At 38.2% G+C, this 26,166-nt stretch overlaps 2 protein-coding genes across 3 annotated transcripts in view; both read left to right on the top strand.

Moving 5' to 3' along the window:
- Positions 1-9,560: 9,560 nt before the first annotated feature.
- On the top strand, positions 9,561-12,808 carry nan (transient receptor potential cation channel subfamily V member nanchung). Its single transcript, XM_065226975.1, has 6 exons — positions 9,561-9,959; positions 10,082-11,314; positions 11,367-11,518; positions 11,578-11,851; positions 12,310-12,552; positions 12,668-12,808. The coding sequence occupies exons 1-6, from the start codon at positions 9,561-9,563 to the stop codon at positions 12,806-12,808; spliced, it is 2,442 nt and encodes an 813-aa protein (XP_065083047.1).
- A 2,826-nt stretch (positions 12,809-15,634) lies between these two features.
- Positions 15,635-26,166, top strand: part of LOC135705309 (mucin-2) — a 35,434-nt gene continuing 24,902 nt past the window's right edge. The window contains exon 1 of one of the 2 annotated variants that reach the window (XM_065226977.1): positions 15,635-16,414. The gene's annotated coding sequence lies outside the window, so the exon portion shown is untranslated. Of the gene's footprint in view, positions 16,769-26,166 lie in introns of both variants that reach the window. The other variant, XM_065226976.1, reaches the window with a different exon arrangement.

Below are 26,166 nucleotides of genomic sequence, written 5' to 3'. Positions count from 1 at the left end.
CTTTTCACACGTCGTTATCGCCAACATTTTTGAGTCGGCGTGCCGCCATGATAGTTTTTGATACGCCTACAATGTAAATATAAGTTTTGTAATTTTAAATTTTAGAAGACGTGTTTCTTATCAACCCCGGCACAGAATTATACAAAAAGGACCAACTTGATTGTATTTTTTATTATAGATCAGATTTCATGAATTGGTTAACTGGTTCCGGAGATACGAACATGTTCTATGTACCCAAAGACAATAATACAATGCTGCTCCATATAACCAAAGATGAATACTAAGATGAAACTGTCGGAAGAACAACTTTCAATTTTAGTGCCCTCTTTCACGGTCCTTTTCATCCAATGAATATCCCCAGTATGCAAGGTAATTTTGTGGTTTTGCTGCCCCCTCGGTAGAGATAAAATTTTGCGCGCTTTTTGTTCGTTGTGCTGTCATTTTTCCACCAATGAGAGTGCAAAACTTGTTTGAAACAATCGGTGATGATCCTCTGCAGAAGTTAATGATTATATCGACATGATATAACCGATTACAAATATTTTACTGTTCGGTTCGTGAATCGATTAATCGATTATTCGAATGAAAATTGGCCATCACTAGATGAATGCGAAACGTCATTTCAAATATAAGTACCGTACATAAATAATGATACAATTTGAAAGGAACCGGGGCTAATCACAAATTACGCCCCCACGGTAACAGAAATAAACATGAGTGTTCACCGGTTGAAATAGCAGCAGCGCATGCCAATTTTGATACAAAATGGTCAACTTTGCCATGAGGTAACCTTTTGTGTTATGATCAATTGAGCTGTCACAGAACTACAGATGTGTTAAAGTTTACATTTACAAAATACCAAATTTTTGGAAGCACCTGCCGGAAAGTGAGATACTTGGTCAAATTGTTCGAAATAATAGTAAGTAGATAGTATAGCAGGTTAATCAGAAACTATTTCTAAAACCTTCAATTGATAAAATACCTATAAAAAGTCCTTTTGTCACGATTGATCAGGTGGATCAGGAATTATTCTGAAGATCCCAGCTTTTCAAATCATGTTCCTAAGATATTACTTTAAGGAAGCAGGTTGATCAGTTTTTTTTGCACAGACACTTTATAAAACATAAAGTATAAAGTAAGTATAAACCTTTATAAAGTCCTCTAGATATAATGGCAGGTAGGACTTCATGTTGATCAGATAATATTTAGAAGATCTCTAATGTTCATAAATCCAGATCATGATTAAAAATATTCTCTAAAGATCGCAGTGATCAATTACAGAATTCAGATTGATAACATATTACTCTGAAGATCTACATCTATCCAGCTATACAAATCATGTATTTCAGATATTATGTCACGATAGTGGGTTGATCTGAGTTATTTCAAAGGTCTTGAATTGATCAAAGATCTCTAAAATGTAGCAATGTCTAGAAAAATTACTAATTGTGCAGATCTTCAAGTATTCAACATTTCAAAAGTCGCCTCTCAGATATTCTTCCAATATGGCAATCCAGGCTGATTGGGAAGTATTGAAAAGTAAAAATTATCTGGTCGAAGATTTCAGTAAAGTCCATAGGGAAATTTTTCAATTTTTCATGTTGAACTAGTTCTTTTCTGAAGATTTTCAATTGCTCAAAATAAAAAAAAAAAAATAATAAATGTAATCCCTTATCTTGAGTAAGCCGCGAGTAATCGGCCCCCGTTCTACTAACATTAGTTGTAAGAAATGATGTTAATGTAAAAAATATTCGGCTCCGCAAAGCTAACGCATTTGAGCCTTTACAAATAAATTGATTATAAAAAAAAATGCTCAAAATGAAAATAAAAACTTTGCTTGTTGATTAGCACTTATTCAAAAGTTTCCAGCTGATCCATGATTTTAGAAAAGACTATTGGATATGTTTTGAACATTTCGTTGAACTTTTTCGATTACCTTAGAACTTCCCTTCTACGAAAGATTAGAAGTACGAAAAATACGAGACGTTTTTGAAGTTAACAAAACTATTCTGAAGTCAACGAACTTCTCCGAAGTATGCAGAAGTTCTCTTCTTCCAATTATAATTTCATGTCATAAAAAATCACTGATAGCGAAGACAACAAATCAAGAAGACTGGCAACTCTACATTTTTTCATACAAACGCTATGAGACAGGTACAATCGCGTCATCTGCCGCTCAAAGGTAAATGTTTCGAACGAATTTGATAGCAAATATTACACGGGAAAAAATTCGATCTCCGAAATTAGAAAAATGACTCTTGTTATGAAAATACACCACAAAATTCATGATATCATGAGCAACTTTTGCGTAACGCAGCAAACATTCCCAAAATCATGAATCATCCGAGTTGAAATCATGAGCTAAATTCATGGGTTTAACTTTTAACCAAAAACTGCAAAAAGATTAAAATAAAGCATCAGACTGGATTCGAACCAAGAACCTTGAGATCATTAAACCCATACTTTGACCACTAGACTATCAGTACTTGTGTAAGTTGGAAGACAAAAGGCGTATAAGACATACCTATGTAGTGCGGTTTATGAACACGGTTTGCCAAGTACGTGTAACGCTTGTAGCGGTCTTGATTCCACTGCATAATGAAATCATGAATTTCCATGACGAAATCATGAACTATTGTTCCGGTTTATGGAATGGCAAGTTTTTTCATTTCATGATTTTTTATTCATGAAAATGGAATCGGATTTGTTTCCGTGTACATCCTCAGAAGAAGGGTTTGTGTATTTGCTCATTTTTCTATGCGTTGCTTCCACCTTCACTCAAGTGCAGTGCTACTGTATCTGCCGCTTGGATTCTGGCAAAGTTGCCAGTCTTGTTGATTTGTTGTCTTCGCTGATAGGCAAAGCAAAGCACTCAACACCACCAGATACCACGCTTTTTTTACGATGCAAATTATCAAAACATCAGAACGGATACCGGATAGAAATGCCGCCGAAGAACGGCGGCAAAAACGCTGCTACAAACGAATCGAAAGCGAACGCAAGAAAAACGCTGCAAAAACTAACGAACAACGTCGTTTCGCCGCGTAGATTTCAGTACTCCCATAATCCGAATTGTAACTAAAACGCGGCGAATTTTCCAACGCGAATAAATCGCGTCAGTGTGGAGGACCCTTAATACGCTGATGCACGCCGTCACCGTCGCCCCCAAAAATGGTTTCCACGCCACCGCTGCCACCGATGAATGGACCGACTCCGACTCAAGGAAAATGCAACACAAATTTTATTCAAAGATTTTTAAAAAGTCTAGGACAATATTTAAATATGTGAACTCTACAGCCCTGCTTAAAAGTAACGGTATTCTCAAACCAATCCATCGTGGTAGTCTATTTACACAGTGCTACAATCAATGATTTTTGGTGAGATCGTTCCAAATTATTATTAATATATATTTAAATACGTATCATGATCAAAGGTTTAATTAAAATAAAAAATAGATCCAGGAAAAACCAGAATTTATTCACCTAGTGGTGAGATTTTACCTATCTTATACCCCGTTCACATTACAGCGTATATCACGTGATATACGCCACTAGCGTGCACAGGAATCTTGTTAAGGAGGGGCAATTTTTTTTCTATGGTGCATTTAATCTGGGGATGGGGAGTACTCCAAAGTGCGTGGTGGATGCTCCTGTCCACCCACCACTGTTTCCCTAGTGCTCAATTTAGCTAATTTTATTTATTTTTTTCTCCGGTGGTGGTTCATCTTCTGCAATGCAAACTGTTTTCAGACAGTAAATGGAATTGGCAATTTAATCTCATCAACGATGTCGATGATGATCGGTTCGTCAAATGGTTGCAATAGCAGGGCTTTAATCGAAATGATACTTAGACGAATTCTGAGTAAGACAACAATAGACCAAGGTTCAATGGCAAACTAATACCCACTTTTCAATTAGGGAATCCAAAAGCTGTCTTTAAACTTTGTACAGTTCCGGAGTGATTTGAGATTTGGGTGTAATTTTATCTGTAAACAAACACATCAATCGCCGATTTATCGCGAATAAAAGCTCAATTTTGAAAACTAATAACACTATGCGGTAGAGGTATGATTCCTCTATCATTTGGTATAGTTTGTTTATAAGATTGAGCTTTTATTCACGAGAAATCGGCGATTGACCTGTTTGTTTACAAATACAACTACGCCCAAATCTCAAATCACTCCGGAGTTGCGAAAATGTCCATCCTCAGAATTCCTTCAGGTTCCTTTCGAAATGCTTAGAACTCTATGAGCTCTTTTAAAATTCTTCTCAGAAATCCTCTGGAGTTATTTTTAGAACTCTTCTTGACTTTTACTCAGAACACCTTGGAACTTAAATTCCCTTAGAGTTTCAGAAGAACTTCCTCAGTATTATCCAGAAATTATTCCCGGAATGAGCTAGGACTTATCGGCACTCCCTTGAAATTTTCCTCAAAATCCCTTCGGAATTTGACTCAGAAATTAATTTTCTCGGTATTCTTTTCGGAATTATCTTGAAACAATCTTGGAATACTCCCCACAAATCCTTTGGAACTGTCCTCAAAATTCAATATCCTTGACGTTCTTCTCGGATATTTTTAGAACTCTTTTAAAAGCTCTTTTGAAATTCTTCTCAGAAGTGCACTGGAATTATACTTAGAACTCTTCATGTTTTTTTCTCAGAACACCTTGAAACTGAAATTCCTTTAGAGTTTCAGAAATTTTTCCCGGAATGGGCTAGAAGTTATCCGCGGAATTCGCTTGAAATTTTGCTTAAAAACCCCTTTGGGATTTCACTCAAAATTTGATTTTCTCGGTATTCTTTTCAAACTTAAAAACAGGAGGCACTAGAAATTATCCGCAGAATTTTCTTTGAATTCTCCCCAGAAATATTTTGGAACTGTCCTAAAAATTCAATATCCTTAAGGTTCTTCTCGGAATATTTCTAAATTTTTTTTTTCTCCAGAACACCTTGGTACTGAAATTCCCCTAAAGTTTCTGAAGAATTTCCCGTATTCTGCAGAAATTATTTGCAGAATGAGCTTGAAATCATCCTGGGAATTCTCTTGAAATTTTCTTCAACATCCCTTTGGAATTTAATTCAAAATTTGATTCTCTCGTTTTTTTTTCGAAATTATCTTGGACCTATCTGCAGGATTCACTAGAAATTATTCGCAGAATTTTCATGAAATCAATCTCAGAACTTTTTTCTTCTGATACTGTCCTCAGAATTAAATACCCGTGAGGTTCTTCTCGGAAGTCAAGTTTAAGTTGTCCGTCCATTCACATAAACGTTGTAGTTTTTATACCAGTAATGTTCAATAAAGGTTGCCCCTCCATTCACTAGAACTGAGCAATTTTTACATCAGGAATTTTCAATTCAGCTTGCCCCTCCATGCAGCAGATTGTTGCAAATCTTACACCAGAAATTTTCAATACAAACTTGTCCCCAGGTAATTCTACACCAGAAAATTTCAATGACCAGCACGATGCCAATTTTCCACCGTTAATGTTCAATAAAAATTGCTTCTCCAATCTTCTGATTAGTGCACATTTCCTTTTTTCATTTTTCACCAGACATTTTCAACATAGATTGCTTCTCCTATCATCAGAATGTTGCAGGTTTACAACCAAATAAAGCTTGCCTCTATTTTCAGATTTTTCATCATAAATTTTCAGTAAAGCAGCTTCCCTCCAATCATCAGAATGGTGCAGATTTTCCACCAGAAATTATTATTGAAATTTGTTTCTCTATTCAGAGAAGGATGTAAATTAAACACCTAAAATTTTCAGAAAAGCTTTCCAATCCGTTCACCAGAACGGTACAGATTTTCCACCAGAAATGTTCAAAATAGTTTAATTTTAAATAAAGCCTGTGCCTTCATTTACCTGACCAGTGCAAGTTTTCCACCAGACATTTTCTGTTCATTTTTCAAATTTTGCATCATAAATTTTCAGTAAAGCATGCTCCTCCATTCACTACAACGTTGCACCAAAAATTGTCAGTGAAGTTTGTTTCACCATGCACCTTTGTGGTGCAAATTTCAGACTTTGTCTCTTCATGCACCAGAATGGTGCAAATTTTCCACCATAAATTGTCAATGAAGCTTGCATTCATCAGAACGATGCAAATTATGCACCAGAAAAATGAATAAACCTTGCTTTTACATTCACCACAGTTATGCGAACTTTCCACCAGAAATTTTCAGTTGAATGTGCGCCTCAAAATTTTTGGCGTTATTCAATTTTTCCACCAGAGTTATTCATTTTGATTTGTTCCTCCATGTACCACCTTGATGATATTTTTACACCAGAAATATTCAATAAAAATCTATTTCTTCAATTTACCATCACGAAGGTGAATTTTTTCAACCTTAAATTTACCCTCTTCTTTTAACCCTCCATGAACCACCTTGAAAAAAAAAAAAAATAGCACCAGAAATTTTTTGTATGCACCACTCCACTGTGGTGCAATTTTTTGACCAACAAATTTCATTGAAGTTTATCCCTTCATGCACCTTTGTGGTGCTATTTTAAGGCACCATCTCAAAGGTTTTCAGTGCTCTTATATTATGAAATGAAGTTATTTTACCTTCAAATCAAGTTATCAAGAAATCAAGTTATTTTATATAATTATTTTGTAAATGTGGAAATAACAATCTTATTTACAAAAGGTGTGGCAATTGCCCCACCTTGCCCCACCCTGTAGTTTTCACTGGAAATCCTATGTATGAGTGCTCATTGCAAGAGAGCCTATATTACGTGACATAGGCTGTAATATGAACGAGGTATTACTGATTGAACCCTTCCAAAATTCTTTAATGGGTGGAGCGCTATAGCTATTGATTTACCCTATTGATATGCAGACAGTGAACGTAAGTTGAATTAGCTAATACATTCAACACTTTTTCGTTGTTTTTTTTGATTTATTGTACTAATTGATTAAAGACTAAATCTCGATTACTTTTTCAAAGGGACGTATCAGCTTTTGTAAACAATGCATTTGATCGTCAATTTGGCGTAACTGGTAGCTCGCCCACACATGCTAACACTACTAATGTGGTTTTAAATGCTTTTGTACACCTTTGTACAGCTTCCCGTTTTCCACACTGAATTTTCCATAAAGATTCCGTAAAGTTGTAACCGTTTAGTTACAATGTCCTAGGTTTTAATTTGTGCATGTTGTTTTAGGAAACTGTAGTGTTTGTTTAGTGTCAGTGTTGGGTTAGTAGGATTAGTAGGATTGTAGGTAAAATTGCTGTTATTGAAAAATGTATAAATCTGTCTTAGTAGGTAGGTGATATGGATGGGTGGTGATAAGCTACAAGGAAGGAAAATAGAGAAAATAATATCGAATTGAAAACTGGATGGGAAAAGGAGGGCTTTTGATAGCTGGGATGGTCAACCATTGCCCAGAAGTAAACCGGCGTTTGTGCCTAGAAGACGTGAGTGGAGTGCAAAAGTGAACCAAAGTGCAGAGAACGACCTTTTTATGTTCCTGGTGTTCATTTAGGTAACTGAATTTGACCAAAAATGATTTTGGCTTGGTTTTAAACAACCATTTGTCCTTCAGGACCTTTTTTTGTATTCCACGGATATCCTCACGATCGGCACTTTTCGACCAAGTCAGTCTCGACTGTCTTGGTCTAAATGTCAAGGACCTTCAACTCTCCGGCTTAATAATTGCCAGAAAGGAGAGCATCCTCGGACTCGGTAGTCCTAATTGTTAAGGAGGTAGACCTTTTTCGGCTCGACCAAGGTGGCCTTGTCACGGTCAGCTGATGTTCGCCAACGAAGGGAGACGCCGTTGACACCGAAAAGGCTACTTCAGTAGCTGCACAGGGATTGCTATATTCCCTGGTTGCAAACCGCCATCGCAACGCGCAAACCCAAGCCTCAAACCCGCCATTGTAGTGATCACAGCTCCAGTCACCAGGCACCATCTTCCAGACCAGTTTAAGACACCGATCCGCCATTGTCGACGGAGTGATTAAGCCACGGATCGCCATCGCGGTCAAACAACAGCTGTCCAATATAATCACCGCCATCGTCCAGCAAACACCACCGATACGTACCAAGGAAGCAGAAATCCACAGAACACACCCCATAATAGCCCAATAAAACCATCCGCACCATAGTTCCATTTTAATAAACTTCTAGACTTTTTCCACCCACACTTTAGCTTCCAATTAATTTCACTATCACTTAAGAAATCCCACAGTTTCTACACAGTTTGTTCCGCGTACCCCTCCGAATTACCAAGTAGCATGCCGGCCCTGTGACACAGTTCAGGGGTCTCATGCTACTGAGCTAGATATCCGGGAGTCTTGGTTGAGCCACTAGGGTGAGTCTCCTCTAGTCTCAAAGTTCACGAAAGAGGTTGGAGGCGAACCAGCCCAAGGCTGAAAGCCTCCCTAATAAAGTTAAATAATAATAATTCACGAAAGAAAACCAATAGCAAAAACAAAACACACATGTCAGTTTTCAGCGTGGCCTACTAAAGTGCTTCCAGAGATTTATTTCCGTTTTACCGTCAATGAATCGCCCACAAACAAGCTTCAAGTTTGTCAATGCACACTATGTTTTTTTCAGCATTCATCCCATTTTCATACTGGCGGCAGAACTTTGACAGCTGCGGTAGAACTCTACGGTAGCCGCCGGATGGAAATTTTTCTTAAGGTGTTTCGCTGTGAGATCCTTGTTCTCGTAACCACTTCGAAACTTTAAGTGCACAAATATCAGCTTCCTCGAAACGTACCACATTGAAACTGTTACTTCACGTTTGCTGTACTGCAGCATACATGAAGTAGCAATATCAGGTGAAATGGAGCATTAAATTCCGGGATTTGTGTAATTGAAAATTCGTAGTGGAAGTGCATGTATAGCCTACGTGGCGGCCATTTGTGGACTCTACAAGGAATCACCTTAACATCCGCCATACTTTCTGGAATACCCTTAAATTTAGAATTGCTTCAATTGTTGGAGGTTGAGGCTCCTTAGGAAACTTTTCAGGGACTTCTAGAGCGTAATAAAACTACCAAGGCGAACATTTCGATCCCACATTGAGTTTGCAGAATTTGTAAGAGCCTACTAATATAAATTTCACAATGCAGTCTTTGAAGGCTAGTTTGTAGATTTATACGCTATTCCAACTTCCACTAATCGATACATGTTGTTCCATGAGCTTCTGAAAATTGTATACAAGAAATTTATGATTTGAAAATTAATTTAACAGCCGGGGTTTTTTTTTCAAGCAGTGGAGTTCAACAGAGTCAATTACAGCAGTGTAATTCAATTTTACGAGTAAATAATAACCAGTCCCGACGAGGCAATCTGTCAGCACCTATGTTTCCCTAGTGCCGGCATGCAAAAAGCACATGGCACACGGCGAATATAACTGCTCTTGCATTTTGCTGCCGTGTCGCTTCCAAGGAAACACATTTTGGTCGTTGGTTCGATATTCGCATCAGTGAGAAAATTTCTTCCGGAAAATTTGGCAGCATTTTCGCGCTAGTTTGGATTTTTGTACGAAAATTGTTATGTAAAAGTTGTAAAAATCCACGGATAGGGTCCATCTACTGCCATGGGAAACACGGAAAGTAATGTTACCAGTGGTGTTAAGAAGCAGGCCGGAGTATCCACTCAGGCGCTATACAAATTTGTCAACTTAAAAGGAGGTGGTCTTCTGGTGGATATGATGAAAAGAGCAATCCAAAATAAACAATATGCAGAAATAGATCATGCCTTAAAAACCAAAGTCGAGCCATTCCTGTACAATAAAGGTAAAGGGAAGTATATCCCGGTGGCCCAGTTGGTTCTGTTACGAAATCGGGAACGGCCACGGTCCAAACAGTTGCCCGATATTCGGGCACTGGAAAACCCAGAAGAGGACTTTGATATTGACGCAGTTTGTCCGATAGTAAGCGAGGGCGAGTACCAGAGGAACCCCTCGGGGTACAGAGAGGTGTGTTGGAACATCAAGGTGAGTGAGATTATAAGGATGAGAAAGGACAAGCGCGCCAAAACCTGAAGCAGTGAGCGTGAGAAACTGTTGAACGCAGTCGATGGTTGCTTTGATTGAATAATTTCCATTGCATGTTCTAGGAACGCGGAGCAGTCGGTGAAACTATTCTGCATCTATGCCTGCTGAATGCAACATCTCTGCATGCCGATCTTGCCAAACGCCTGCTGCGGTTCTATCCCAAGCTTATCAACGATGTGTACATGTGCGATGAATATTACGGGGAAAGTGTGCTTCACTTGGCGATCGTCAACGAAGATCCTGCAATGGTAAAATATCTACTGGACAGTGGATCCGACGTGAATGAACGTTGTTGCGGAACATTCATGTGTCCAGAGGATCAGAAAGCGACGAGATACGATTCGCTAGACACGGAAATAATTTGTGTACTTCCCATGACCAACTATGATGGGTACGTGTATTGGGGCGAGTACCCGCTGAGTTTTGCAGCCTGCTTAGGTCAGGAGGAGTGCTACCGTTTGGTTCTAGCACGAGGAGCCGATCCGGATAATCAGGACTCTAATGGAAATACCGTTTTGCACATGCTGGTAATCTACGAAAAAGTGACATCATTTGACATGGGCTACGAAGTAGGATCTTCGCTGGACATTAGGAATTTACAGAATTTAACTCCTTTGACCTTAGCAGCAAAGTTAGGCCGCGTTGAAATGTTTTTCCACATAATGAATATCGAACGAGAGATTTACTGGCAATTGGGAAGCATCACTTGTGCGGCCTATCCGTTGGTTTTGATCGATACCATCGATATCGAAACCGGAAACATCAACAAGGATTCAGCATTGAATTTAGTAGTATTCGGTGACAAAGACGAGCATTTGGATTTACTGGAAGGTGTATTAATCGACCTACTAAAGACCAAGTGGAATTCGTTCGTCAAGGACAAGTTCTACCGCCAATTTTTCGTGTTCTTCTGGTATTTCTGCGTTTCACTCGTAAGCTTTACACTACGAAGGGGACCAATGAATCTCGAAGATGCGGAAGCAAACCGAACAGCTACGAGCGTACAAATAAAGAATTCGACACTTCCAGGTTTGAGAAATGCAACCACCCTTCTCATGGCAGATGCCAATGAAAAAATCGTTCAATTCAATCTAAATGAAACTCTCTTTGATCCTTCGGCCATTGATGCGAACATATTTTTCAATTCCAAATGCGCTACCATGGCATACGACACAACTGAGGATAAAATTCGTCTCGTTTCGGAGATAATAATCCTCATAGGATCTTTCCTGTACTTGGTTGGAGCATTACGAGAATTTCGCTTTCTAGGTCGAAAAATGTTTATTGAAAATCTGGTAAGTTATGAATTTTAGGTGGAAACGCTTAACAGATTGGAATATTTAACAGATGACTGCTCCGTCACGAGTAATGTTCCTGTTTTCCTGCTGCATCATGATGATTGTACCGTTTCTGAAAGTGCTTTGCTTAATTGAACTCGAGGACCATGTGGCTGTGACGATAATGTTGACCACGGCTCCATACTTTTTGTTCTTCTGCCGGTATGCGATGATTTTGATCCGTTATTAACAGACCAACGCTAATGTTCATTCCTTTATAGTGGTTTCAAAACTGTTGGACCATTCGTAGTGATGATTTACCGCATGGTGATGGGAGACTTGTTGCGTTTCGTTGTTATCTACTTGGTGTTTGTGATGGGATTTTCCCAGGCCTACTATATAGTGTTCCTGTCGTTCAAAGGCGAGGAGGAAGGCGACGAAAATCCCATGCCTTCTCCGATGGAGTCCATTGTGGCAATGTTTTTGATGTCGTTAACGAACTTTGGCGATTACTATGGTGCGTTGGACAAAACCGAACACGAGGGATGCGCTAAGGTACGTTACTTTGGGATTTATATGGAAATTCAATATGCAATGTTACAAAATTTGCAAAGGTAAACCATGACTGGAAATTATATGCTCCTTGTTGTAGGTGAAATAATTTCAAAAACACAGATTTACTGCTATCAAGGTTTTTTTTATTAGTGAGACATGAATAAAAGTTTTGGTCAACTCAAAGCATAAGATTTTGACAACACACGTATGTTGTTAAGTGTTCCACAATTTTAATAATTGGATACCTGAATGGCCACGTCCAATGCCTCACAAATATCCTGAAAATCTTAGAAAAATATTATTTTTTTTAGAACAGAGCACAAGCCAAGTAAATTGGAAACGTGTTGCCAAAATTGGACCCACACTTTGATGCAAGCTAGATTTTAATGACATGAGGCCAAACTTTGGGAGTTGGAAACTCTCTATTTACTAAACACAATACGTATTATCCTTTCCAGGTTCTCTTCGTCATATTCATGGTAATCGTAGCCACCTTGCTGGTAAACTTGCTCATCGCCATGATGGGTAACACGTACACCAAGATTGCGGAAACCAAGAACGAGTGGCAACGGCAGTGGGCCCGAATCGTTTTGGTGGTGGAGCGAGGGGTTCCTCCGAGCGAACGGCTAAAGAACTTCATGAACTATAGCGAACCGATGTCGGACGGAAGACGAGCACTGGTGCTGCGATTGAATATGACGGTAATTATAAATTCATTGGCCTTGTCCTTGGAAAGCAGTTGGTGTTACTATTTTGTCATGTTGTTTACATAGCTAAGGTTCAATTTTAATTGCTTTTTTTTTTCTTGTCTCTCAGGACGAAGATAAAGAAGAGATGAAGGAGATTCTTGAGATGAAACGTGTTCACGATCGCTTATCGAAGAAACGCCAAGTAGAGAGGGAATTACGGGCAGAGCAACGACGGTTAATCATGGAGAAATTTGCAAATGTACCTTAAACAAATGGAAGTAAACGTCAACATTTTAGCGGAATAGTTTGTTGAATAGCCGAATTGTTCATTTTTTTTTAAATACATTTTCATCTCAACTGTTTCGAAAAGTAGAACATGAATATTTACTTGCATATAAAGAACGACCACAAGATTCCATTTACTTTCCAGGGTCACACAATATTTGCTTTTATTTACGCAATTCAAAAGACTCTTTTTTCAATCTCAGATTTGAATAGCTCTGGTCTCAATGCAGCGGAAGCCTTGAACTGCACGTGTATCATCGTTTTAGTAAAAACTCTGCTATTTAGCCATCTCTTTTTGAAGCTAAGCGATAGCAAGAAAGCCACCCCTTTTTAACTGGCGCTTCTTCACCTGGGTGGAAAGGTGCAGTAGGCGGCAACTGTGTGCCCGCTGGTGGTACACATTCATCTTTTTTTCCTTTTTTTCATGGCCTCCTTCGATGTGGTGAACGCAGAGAGTGGGCGAAGCAACGTGAAATGGTTTTCATTTAGTGGTTGCTTTGTGTTTCTAAAGCCGGAAGGCGGAAGCGTGACCCCGGAGAATTTCTGTGCTCCTTTTCAGGTTGCTTTGATGTACATAGTCGGTTTCGAGAGAAAGCACCACATAGCGTGTGTTGCTATTTTGATTTAGGTAATGGAGTGAAATGTGAAAACGCAGACACGGTTCTGAGGGCTTTCTGGGGTGTTTACACTTATGCTAGTTCACTAGCTCAACCAGCTCAACCAACTGTCAGTTGCTTCTGAAGTCTCATGCTGGTAGATGCTGACGGCCTGTTTATATTATGCTGACTGCTTTTTAGTACAGTTCTTGTACACTAGCGCTAGCACACCAGCACAAGTGTAAACACTCCATTAATACCGAAAAGAAAAATGAATCTTTGTTACCTGTTGAAAAGTTTTACAATAATACAACAAGCAAAAGGTGATGTAGCAGAACCTGTTGAATGAGGTAGCAGAAAAAAAAAGTGAAACCCCGTACCCTGAACGAGTTGACGAACAATCAATTCTGTTTTGTGTGCAGAATTCTCAACAGCATCTTTGGTTGATTATAAAAAAAATGCACAATATTTAATATCCATTAAATATTACACAAAAAGAAATGAGTGGTTCTTAAAAGGTCCTCTATCAAAGCAGAAAATCAAAGGCTGTTCGTGACTTCATTCACATAAGGCAGCTAAAAGCATCGCGTGACTTTTACTAATCATCAGCATCGCTAGAATGATAACAGTCCTACCCGTGCAAAGAAGCAAAGCTCGTCAAAAAGCTTGCCATGCACTATTTTCTTTCCATATAAATCCCCTATCAAATCCAAGCGGCCTGGTCGTATTCAGCAATAAAACATAGCAATTAAAGGTTTATATATCATTTCTGTCCTGCCATCGTCTCCTGCTATAACAGTACAAAGCAAACGCCACTGGGATGGCCGAGTCCTTAATTATTCGCAGAGTACGGTTAGTATCCTCGGTAGCTAACGTTCAGGTCACGTGCAGTTGATCGATGGCAAGGGTGGCGCGTCTCGCTACTGAGCGAGCGAAGCAAAGCGACAACTGTCGTTTAGCGTAGATTGACACTCAATTATTTACGCCACGGCGAATATGATTGGGGACTATGGCAACATAGTGGCACATGGTCACTGCCTGTACGATGATAGATCCAAGCAGGCCGCTCGCCGGACTGAGAACGAGCGGTGGTCATGACCTACATTTTAATAATTCACCGGGATAGAGTTTTCATTATGATGGTGATGATGGCCTGTTTTTAATGAGATTATTTGTGATGATGTGGATGATATAGAAATAAATGCTATGTTGTGAAAATCGTGCTAGAATATCTTGATACTAGTTATTGCAGTTTTGAAAACGGATAGGTTGTGATTTCATAGTCTTATTTCTTTTTTCAAATAGCAGTTAAGGCAAGTACATCAATCTTAACACTATAAGCGGGAATGACACTGATGAAGACTGCACATTGTAGTCGAAATACGTATCTGTCATGGTTACCAAAATTATTTAAGTGGAATTAAATGGAAGATAACCCTTTTTGCTTTTTTTTGCTGTTTTATTCAAACTATATATCAGGCGTAACATTTGATAACGGCACAAAGGCTTTTGTAAACAAACTTCTTAAGGCCCTTTACACGCGAACCGAAGTACGCTCACGCAAACCAACAAAATCATCGGATAGGGACAACTCTCACCTTTCCGGAAGTGGTGTTGGTTTGCGTGGGCGTACTTTGGTTAGCGTGTAAAGGGCCTTAGAAAGTTTGTTTACAAATATTTTTGTGCCGTTATCAAATGTTACACCTGCTATGTTTTGCCTTTTTGTGTGATAATGGGTTGACAATATTCTTTGTTACGAAATAAGACCAGATTATGTTTGAAACATGGAGATATACATATTACTAAATGTTATAATTTTGCAAAATAAAAATAAAACTGCTTACGTCATTATTGAATGTACCCCTTCGAGTTTCAGAACAAGCTGGCGTAACCAGTGGTTACCGATATTAAACAGTTGACACGAAGGTAGAAATGAATAAAAGAAAAACAGACCGGCCTTCACGCTCAACCAAAAGCTCTCGAAACTAAAAGGAAATGCTGAGTACGCCGCAAACATCCTATGCTCTCTCGGAAAATTATCTCCCTCGCTCTTTCAAATGTGTACGTACTCTCGCTTTCTCTCGAATCCTTCCCAGCCCTAGAAAACCATTGTATATGTCCGGTGCCTAGTGAGACCCAAGCGAAATCGGACACCTTAGGATCGAGTGAGCCTCCGAGCAGGATTCGCATTCAGTCTTCTCTACTCCATTCTCCGACACTGACTGAAACACCAAACTACTGCAGCAACATCCAACCCTATAGGGAAGGAAGAAAAATACTACTCCACACTTTTCTACTACTACTACTACTAGATGCCATCACCAGAAATCTACTGAAACTTGACTGAACAAAATTGCGTGTTTTTATTTGATATTAACTTGCTTCTAATCGTACTTATTTGAAACCAATTCTCTATGTGCTTGTGCTTAGCTGAAGAGTAATGAAAGCTGTATGTGATCCGCAAAAAAAATCAAATTAGCAGAAAAATTAATCAAGCGAAATCAATCAATTGTGATACAAAAGAAAATTTTGGCTTCCTTCGAACCCCTATCTTAATGAGCTAAGCTTTTTCTATATCGGAGTGAGTAGTATAGAACTCATATCACCCTGGCAAAAAAGGGGTTCAAATATCATTGAATCGACGAATAAGAAAAGCGTAACGACAAACTTGAGCAATCCAATCAATCAGTATGAAAGAAAATGTGATCCTGGAGAGTGATATTTCATGGTGGAAAAAGAAGTGATAATAATTGCTGTATTAGGTAAAACGACCGCCGAGGGACACAAAAGTTCGGGACAAGGGAATGTGTATTGCTCTCACAAGAATTGCGGTGCGTCGGTTTTCATCCTAACAATAGCCCATACCGTTGCGACAAGTATAAAGCAAAAAAAAAAGGGACAGGGCCTTATTGTGTCGCGAGATCGATTACCGATTCCGAGTCGGTGGGTGGTGGTAGGTGGAATAAACAAACAGCACCCAGAGAAAGCGAAAGGTACTTGGCCATCGTCACAATCTGTTGGGGCAAAAGTGTGATTATATAACCCATCAGCATCGGGAATCATCTTTCGGTGTTGAGCGAGAGAAAGAGGAGAGGAAACGGTAGGAGACTAATAGCAGTAGGCGAGGCGAGAGCGCGTTTGTCTCAGTGATTGGTAGCAGCACCTCCGGAGTAATGCCCAACAACTGCTGTTCACTGCCGGGGGCATCCTGGTAGTAGGCGCTGCAGAACAACAAGTCTCGTAAAGCCAAAAGGATAAATGTAAATTTTTGCGATCACAGAAGGCGGCGGGTGTTGTCATTTCGCTTTTGGTGCCGGAAGAGAGGCGTGTTAGTCTCGGAGGAAACGGTAAGCGAGAAAGGCTTTTATCTTACAGATGGATTAACATCATGTTGGTTTAAATGCGATGGAACGGGTAGTCAGTGTTGTCAAATTGTTGCAAGATTGATTTCGTGTGTGTGGATATCCAATCCGGTCATTCAAATCGAAAGCTATTTATTACAGTTTATAGCCCACTTTACTAGATGTTATCAGAGTTGCATTTGCACTTACAAAGGGATGCATATGATATTGCATTGCTCTGTAACCGCTAATGCCACATTGGAAGGATTCTGTTTCGAAATGGCAATTAACGTAATCATGTGTGCTCTTGTTGTCTATTACGTTCCAATTGGAAATTTAACGCTTGTCCTCAGCTGTGGATTGAGATTTTTCTGTGTGACTCGCGGACCGTACTTTGTTCATCACTGTTCTATATCCAGGCAGGGAAAGTCGATAAAACTTCCAAGCGGAAACCCGTCGCCTCTGACATGGTATGTTTTTTTACTGACTAGTCAATCCAGGGGCTCAACGTAATTATCGAGTAGCATTACCTAGAAGTGCATTGAATAAATTGATCAAGTGCAAGTGTTCTATTTCCAATGTTTAACAGGTTCATAGATGAAGTAGGAGTAAAATGAATACTTGACGCTTTAAAAGCTTTTGTTCAATAGCATACCTTGATAAAAATAACCATAAAAGAGAGCTTAACGACGTGTTCGGGGTATCATCCAAACCATTTGTGGGATAGTTTACCCATCCGGGATACAGTTCGTTTATGGTATTTGTTTATTAGGGTACCTACCAATTTAGTACAAAGGCTTTTGTAATTCAATTTCGTATTTCAGAGCCATGAAACTGTTCCAAAATTGAATCAAACACTAAGTTAGTGTTATAACCATGCTACGAGCTTTGCATAAGAATGTGATACAAAATAATATACACACATTGATTACTCGAGTTTCGAGATGACATATTTCAAATCAATGTAATTTTTTTTTGTGGTGAAGCTTAAAATTGTTAATCAATTAAAGTCTGGTCCACTTAGAATCCGGACACATAAAACTAGGTGTTTCTAGGGATTGATTTGACGTAAGAAAAATATAATTTAGTCAAAAAGAAGGTATTTTATTGTACTTTCATAAAAAAAAAATGTAAAATTACTCTGATGGCGTTCGGATGAACACGCGGACTTTCTTTGGAATTTCCGCCATCATCTGCCTCACACTGCTCAACTTCAGCGGCCATTTTTTTCTCAACATTAGGTCATCAGTTTTCGGGCAAATTTATCGGCGAAAACAAGCTTGAACTTGCTTTAAAACTCCGGGAACGGACAATTTTCAACTTTTTCGCGATATTTATAATTTACCACGTTGGGTTTTCGACGTCGGTATGCAGGATCAATTTTCTTGTCTCGTCTTCCATCTAGTACAACTTTTTTTTTAATACTGCACGTATTGAGACGATACTTTCACCACTGAAACACGTGTACTTTCAAAACATTTTAAATCCGATTACTAGAGGCGCTGCGATACAATAAATAAAGTGCCCGGATTCTAAATGGACCAGACTTTAATTAACTGCATTGTTTTTTTTCAATTTTACTTCATTAATTTAGTTTATATCAATCTGACTAAGAGATGAACTAGCCTAAGGCTAAAAATCTCTTAAATAAAGTTTAAAAAAAATCAATCTGACAACATTTACCTTCAGTGTTCACTCGGCTGTCGACAAAAGCAGGCCACTCTCGATGTGTGCTACGCGATCGTCTGTTTTCTCGGCAGCAACCATTGTGTGGTCCTCCTCATTGTTCTTCATCAGCAGTTCTTTCGGTCGATGCGTCGTCGACTTTGGAAAGCAACCGTTTCGTGATGAGTGTGTGAGTGCTGACCACGTTTTGCGTCCATTGCTGCAATGGACGCGCTCTGACCCTCGTTGGCGTACAACAATTTGCCATACAATGAAACTACTGGAAGCGGCTCCAGTTCTGATGGAAGAAGCTTTTTGGATAGCGGAAGATAAAGTGTTTATTGTGTTGTATCTTTTGACTATAGTTTTAAGATGTATTGTATAGTGACCAAGAATCCTCGGCTCTGTAAAGTTAATTCGGTTGAGCCTTATCAAATAAATTAATAAACAAAAAAAAAACATTTACCTTCATGACTAAGGCTAAGGCAACAAGCAATTTAAATCTTCGAGCACCAAACTGAAAATGAATCAGACACTTTTGTCAAAATGATGTATCTCGGATTCTATTTATCCGTTTTCAACTTTTTTATATCGTTTTAAAGGTTATTTTCTTAAATTTTCATTAATTTCTCGATTTTGCTACCTATTTTGTAATTGTATTTTCGAAAAAAAAATCGACTATGTAGCATCCTACTAGATGTTTTTATGAGCTCTACCGACTCGACAAAAAATTGAAAATCCAAAAATAGAACGAACAACGTACCAACCCTAATAAACGGGTACTATACACGAGCTGTATCACAAATGGTGCAACTATATCACATAAAATTTCGTTTTTTTGGCTTTCTCAGTCTAGGGTAATTCAAACAGTTAGTTGTGCATTGCCACAACTAACTGTTTGAATTACCCTAGACTGAGAAAGCCAAAAAAACGAAATCTCCATACAACCGAACAACCAAATATATCACATAAGGTTGGGATGATATCCCGAATAGGTGGTTAGGTACTTCTTATGGTCATTTTCTATGCGAAACCCACCATGACCAAATAAAACATAAGAAAGTGGAACTAATATTCTTTCCAGCATCAGAAATCCGTTGAAAATTACCGAATATATTACAAAACTGAGTTAACAAAAAACAAAGCAGTTATGGTGAGATCTGACACTTTTTCCTTGTAACTATCTGGGGGACCCGGAACATGTCCAAATGAAATCAATGCACTGTGGTCCAGATGGAAAAATTTCAGGTAAAAAAGCGCATGAAGATGAAGTTTAATAAAATTTTTAGTTTTTAGTTGATAGAAAACGCATCTAATATCTCCCATTTCGACAGGTGTACATGAAAATTGAGAATTTATTACCATGAAACTAGGTGGAATAGCACAAAAAACAAGATGCTAGAGCGATTTATCAATCTACAATTATTGAGAACTGATGAACTATCTCAGGTTAAAAAATACAATGGTTGAGTCAAGTTATCACCCAATAAGCGTGAAGAATATTTAGAAGTTATATTTTAATTAAATTCTTCATCCATGGTTTGAAGCTTTTTTTTTTTTTTTTCTTTATTAAAGAGATTTTTAGCCATAGGCTAGTTCATCTCTTATGGTTTGAAGTTGAGAGAGTCGAGATGCTAGGTTATTGACGTTTGAAGGTGGTTTGAGCTTCTTTTTTCGTCAGAGTTTTTACTTCAAAAAAGCTCAATGAACGTCTTGAAAGTTTTGGGAGCTTCGTTAAATTTCAAGGAACTTTCCAGATGTTCAAGACTATTTGTAGATGATGGGGGTCTTTCAAGAAGTAGAATTATGAGAGATGGAAAAAAATATGGAATTTGGAATAAATTCAGGGAACTCCGTTGAGGTTGAGGAAATTTTGTAAAACTTAAGGGAGATTTGTAAATGTTCAGGGAACGTTGCATACGCTACAGGATATTCTTTCAGACATATCCTTCCTAGACAGCAGGAAATATTCAAAAAATCTCCAGGTAAACAAAGATATTAGTAAAATTCTTTGGATATTTTTCAAGACTTCAGGTTGATCAAATTATGAAGATCTGCAACTGTACAAATGACATCTCTAGTATATTCTTCCAAGACTGCAGGTTGATCATAAAGTATTCAAAAGTACTCCAGCCAATAGAATCTGATGGAATATTGAATGATGAATCTAGATTTCATGGACATGTTTGTACATTTTCTATAGGTAAGACCCGTACCCTGGTGATTTAGTTATTTTTTCTAGAATAAGCACTTCAGAATAGTTAATAGTTGATAGTGGTTTAGAACATTATAGAAAATTTTCGTTCTATAAAAAAAAAACACAGAAAAAGCTCTTATCCCTATAAAGTACGAGTAAATAATAAATTGATACCGAATGTGTTCAACCAAAACCTACTCCATTTCAAATAAAAAATTAATATAACCAAATAAGCTTTTGTAGAAAGAAATTCAAATAGTATCTACTTACAAACAAAGGCACAATCATACAAGTTTTGAGTTAATTCCTTTCGATTAGATTAGAATTAAAGTTAAATTTGGGGCTTTAATATTGATTTTATATCTAATGCTTCTTTTTTTGTTTTCAAACATTAGAATTCCTAGCATTCGAAAACCGGTAGGTATCTTACAAATCTGAAGGAAATTAAATTATAACCTGATTTTCATGATTTTTTAAATGACTCAGATTCAAGATTCTTCGAAATTTTAAAATCCTAATGTTGTCTTACTTTCTTATCTCTAAGAATTTTCTTAAAATTTTAAATACTAAAAAAGCTCAATAATGAAGACAAAAACAAAAACAAAATCAATTCATTTTTTTTAAATTTTCATATATTAGAATTTTTAGGAAATTACAGTCTAGGAAGGCGGTTGCAATTTTATCTTTGTCTTAAAATTATGATAATTGATCAAATATTGCGAACTTTTATTTACATTTAAATTCTAAGAATTTATGCTTACAATCTGTATCAGAGATATTATTTTTTTTAGTTTCACAATCTTGAAAACATGTGGGTTGGAGATCTTAATACTATTTTCGTTTAAACTTTCATAATTTAAGAATTGTTCACTGAAATATTTTGTACATTTTCCTAAGTCCTAAATGTATGACATTTATTATGTGTACACATTGCCATTTTTCAAAGCCAGAAATATTGACAATTATAAATTCAATGTCCTTGAATTTAATTTTGGTACCTATGTCTGTGATTTAATTGATGGTTGATATAGAAGATTTGAAAAATTGAATTCATGGAATTATCTAACTCGGATAATTACCTAACATGAGAATTTTCTTAAGTTTGAGATCCTTAAAATCCAAGAGATCCGATGATGTGCAAATTGAATTTTCACGAACAATTGTTGTTATTATTTCAACATGGACGTAAACATGGATGTTTTTACTGTGGATGTTGAAATGGTTCTCTCTGCGATAAGGAAAACTAGATCTTCTTTTTCACCCAGACCGAGCGTTATGCCATCTGCTGTGATATCTTAGCCGTCCTGCTGACCCTGCTTTTTAATCTATCGCTCCATCAGCGTAAGTTTCCCACGCTTTGGAAATGCTACTATGTTCCCTGTTTTCAAGAAAGGAGACAAATGTAATGTGGAAAACTACCGTGGGATTATCTCGCTCGGGGTCGAATCTAAAGTGTTCGAGTCGCTGGTCAATGAGAGATTGTTTGGTTCCTGCAAAAACTACATTAGCACCTGCCAACATGGCTTCTTTCCTGGCCACTCAGTCGAAACGAATCTCGTCAGCTTTACGTCTTTCTGCATGGAAAATGTATCTAAGAAACTCCAAGTGGATGCCATCTACACAGATCTTAAATCTGCGTTTAATAAAGTTGTGCACGTCATTCTACTAGCAAAACTGGACAAAATTGGATGTTCTGCTCCCTTCTGCACAGCAAAAAAATAATTTTGATATCACGTCAAAGTGGATGCACTACAATCATGTCGAAAATATGGTGTAATATTACTTGCTAAAAAGGACAAAATTATCATTAATACAATGCATGAACTGACATTACGCTGCTTTTACTGCATTTGTTTATTTATGTGGTCATAAAAATTACATGAAATTTTCGACATGATTGTAGTGCATCCACTTTGATGTGATATCAAAATTATTTTTTTGCTGTGTGAAGTTGGCTGAGATCGTACCTCGTACAACGGCAAGTTACTGTCTGCATCGGAAACTACTCATCTTACTGCTTCTCGAACAGTTTCGGAGTTCCACAGGGAAGCATACTGGGACCACTGCTCTTCTCTCTATTTGTGAACGATGCAACGTTTATCCTGCCTAGCGAAGGTAAATTGTTTTTTGCTGATGACCTGAAAATTTACATTGTTGTTCGCAACCAAGCTGATTGCTTAGAATTACAAAAGCTTCTGGAGATCTTTCATGATTGGTGTGTGCATAATTTTATGCTTCTGTGATTAGCTTCCACCGAACTAGAAATGTTATTTTGTTCGATTATAATGTTGCTGACACTGTACTCCATCGTGTTGATCACGTAAAACCTTGGCGTCGTGTTGGATGAAAGGCTTACTTGCACTCGCCACTTCTCAGCCACAATTGACAAAGCGAACCGTCAACTAGGATTCATGTTCGAAATCTCAAACGAATTCCGGGATCCTTTGTGTTTTAAAGCTCTTTACTGCTCATTGGTGCGCTCATTGGTTGAGTTGGCGTGTGTTGTCTGGAGTCCCTACCAGGCAGTATGGGTTGCACTAAAGAGCCTGAATTTATAAAGAGACGATATGTCAAAATTGGAACAATCGATTATCTGTCAAAGTCATAGGAAAAGTCATTCCAATCGAGCAGAAGACCTGTCAAATGGATAAGATGTCACCTCTTTATAAATTCAGGCTCTTTAGATTGCACGATTCGAAGCTGTCCAACGAAGATTTTTCAGATACGCATTGCGCTATCTTCCTTGGAGCGACCCGCCTAATCTCAAAAAATCTACCACCGTATGCTGATCGCTGTCGTTTGCTGGGCTTGGATACTCTTGTTGAGCGGAGAAACGCATCGCAGGCTGTCTTCGTTGCCAAAGTTTTGCTTTCTGAATAGGGTTTTTGATCTAATTTCCGTCCTACTAAGAACAACCTCCGCTTTACCTCTAATTTTTGAACGGGTTTGAACAAAAAATAGAAAATTTCTCTCAAAGATGATTTCTAAATTTATTCACCTTTCCATATGTACAGTTGGATTTGATAAAGAGTCACAAATTGTAAATATTCATACAATGCGCTCTAATAGGATTGATGTTGTAGCTAATGAACTAACGCATTTGAACAAACCGTTTATTGATTTATGTATGGTGAAATCATTGATATTATTGATCTTTTCTTATCGATAGAACGGAAATGGGCGATTACGACGAATTAGTGCTCTACCCTATGATGTGCCGGAGTTACTGGCTAAGATTAATGTATAAGCACCTGTCCATACACTCCGTCCGAGAGCTTTGCTACACGAGCAAGCGCACAATACCAATTATGCAGCTAACAGCTCTCTTCTCGCCATGGTTCGTCAATTCAACGTAGTATCCGACCAATTCGATTTTGGCATCACTTCATCCAGATTTCGTAATTGCTTAATGTTGGGCAATTTTAATGTATGACTACTTTTAGCTTTAAATGTTTCATTAAGACTTTAAAGTCAGATGGACTAATAATAAATAATAAATAAATAACACAGAGCAGTTCCACGCCAAATGACGAATCAGAAAAACTCGACCTCCTCCGATTTGCATGAAACTTTGCGTTATTCACATTTGAGATACATAAAGGGTTTCCCACATCAAATTGCATGACGGAAAAAACGCTGTAGGAAATTACCCATTGGGTATTTTCTCTTAAAAACTTGGGTAGAAGTAGTTTAGATTGTATTGTTTACACTGTACTTTTATCGCTGTCAGTTTTTCAAAATTCGGAAAAAATTGTGTCACCTGAAAAGCAACGTCGCGAATTGATTTTGCGCAAGCACCTGGAAAATCCTCAACTTTCTCATCGGGACATCGGAAAACAACAAAAAGTTGAATATGTCCAAGTCTTTCGTTCAGAGAACCAAGGACCGGGAGGGACTGCATACGTACAAAGTGCAGAAGGCTCTAAATCGTGATGAACGGCAAAATACGGTGGGCAAGTCACGGGCCCGGAAACTGTACACTAATATGCTGACGATGCCTCATTGTCTCATCATGGATGATGAGACTTACGTCAAGGTGGACTTCCGGCAGCTTCCGGGGCTACTGTTCTTGACCGCCCAGCACAAGTTTGATGTTCCCGAGAAAGTTTGCCAAGAAATACATGATTTGGCAAGCGATCTGCTGATGTGGCAAACGGAGTGCGCCGTTCGTGGCTACCGGGACTGTAAACGGGGAGATGTACCTTAAGGAGTGTCTCTACAGAAGCGTCTGCTTCCTCTGTTGAAGCAATACGAGGGTTCTACGATCTTCTGGCCGGATCCAGCTTCGTGCCGCTATTCAAATGTTGTCCTGGAGTGGTACGAAGCCAACGGGGTCACTTTCGTACCCAAGTACACGAACCCCCCCCCCCCCCCCACCGAAACTAAGGCCCATCGAAAAATACTGGGCTATTATGAAGCAGGCACTACGGAAGCATCCCAAGGAGGTCAAATCTGAGGAAGACATGAAGAAAAAGTGGTTTTCCGTAAAGAAGAAGCTGCAGCCAGATGTTGTACAGAACCTAATGAGTGGAGTTAAGCGTAAGGTAAGAGCGTACGGTTATGGTATTAAAGTTGAATGAAATAAATATGTCAAAAGCTTACTAATGGGTTCCCAGGTAGCAATTTGATGCTTAACATGTGTTGTTCAATCGATTTTAATTCAGCCTTAGTTTGAATCATTGTTGTACATAGACCACGTTAACCTTTGTTCAGCATTTAAACATCTAAATCTGGTGATTTTAATCAGCCAAAAGCTTAACAGTTATATAAATTATAAGCTTTTTAAGGCATTAAATAACAGTCTTTTCCAACCCATGTTCAGCCTTCTAGTTTTATTTAGAAAAAAAAATGAAGGCCTCTTCATATCTTATATATTTTAATGGGACTGCAACAAGGTGCTGACTAACTAATTGGATTTACATATTGTATATTGTTATTATAAGTCTAAAAATTACCTTTGCATTTCGGGATTTGAACCAGCAATCGCTGATTCACAGGCATCAATCATACCTACTGGACCACTTAAGCATATGTGTGGCAAAACACATCAAATTTAAGTTGAATAACAGCAACCGGAAGAGTATTATACAGCAATGCAGAATTGTAAACAACAACTGGTGACAGTAAAACCACAGACAAACAGACATAACACATTGAATATTTCTCATTGTAAAACATCGTCGCTAAAACATTACCGCCATCTGTTGAGTACACTGTGGTGGGTAGTACGCTGAACATATGGCGGTAGTGTGTAAACGTCAAACGCAAGGGAATTGAATATGCGCGCCACAGGTGGCAGTACTACCAACTGAGATGCTTTTAAATTTACCGTGAAATGCTTGTTCGATGAACAACATGTGAGTGTTATGTCTGTTTGTGTGTGGTAAAATATTCATCTAATTTTCAAGTGTAGTTAGTACAATATGGACACAAGTGCGCGATTTATTTCGATCGTCATGTGGAAGCTGTTTTAGTGCCATAATTGAGTTATATTTTTGGAATTCTGTCTGAATTCAGTGCAATTATAGCAGTCAAAACATAG

Source organism: Ochlerotatus camptorhynchus, unplaced genomic scaffold (genome assembly GCF_037179485.1).
Source record: "Ochlerotatus camptorhynchus isolate MF236.1 unplaced genomic scaffold, CSIRO-AGI_Acam_v1.1 ptg000265l, whole genome shotgun sequence".
NCBI lineage: Eukaryota > Metazoa > Arthropoda > Insecta > Diptera > Culicidae > Ochlerotatus > Ochlerotatus camptorhynchus.
Note: the sequence above shows the minus strand (reverse complement) of the source record. Positions and strands in the feature narration are given on the sequence as shown.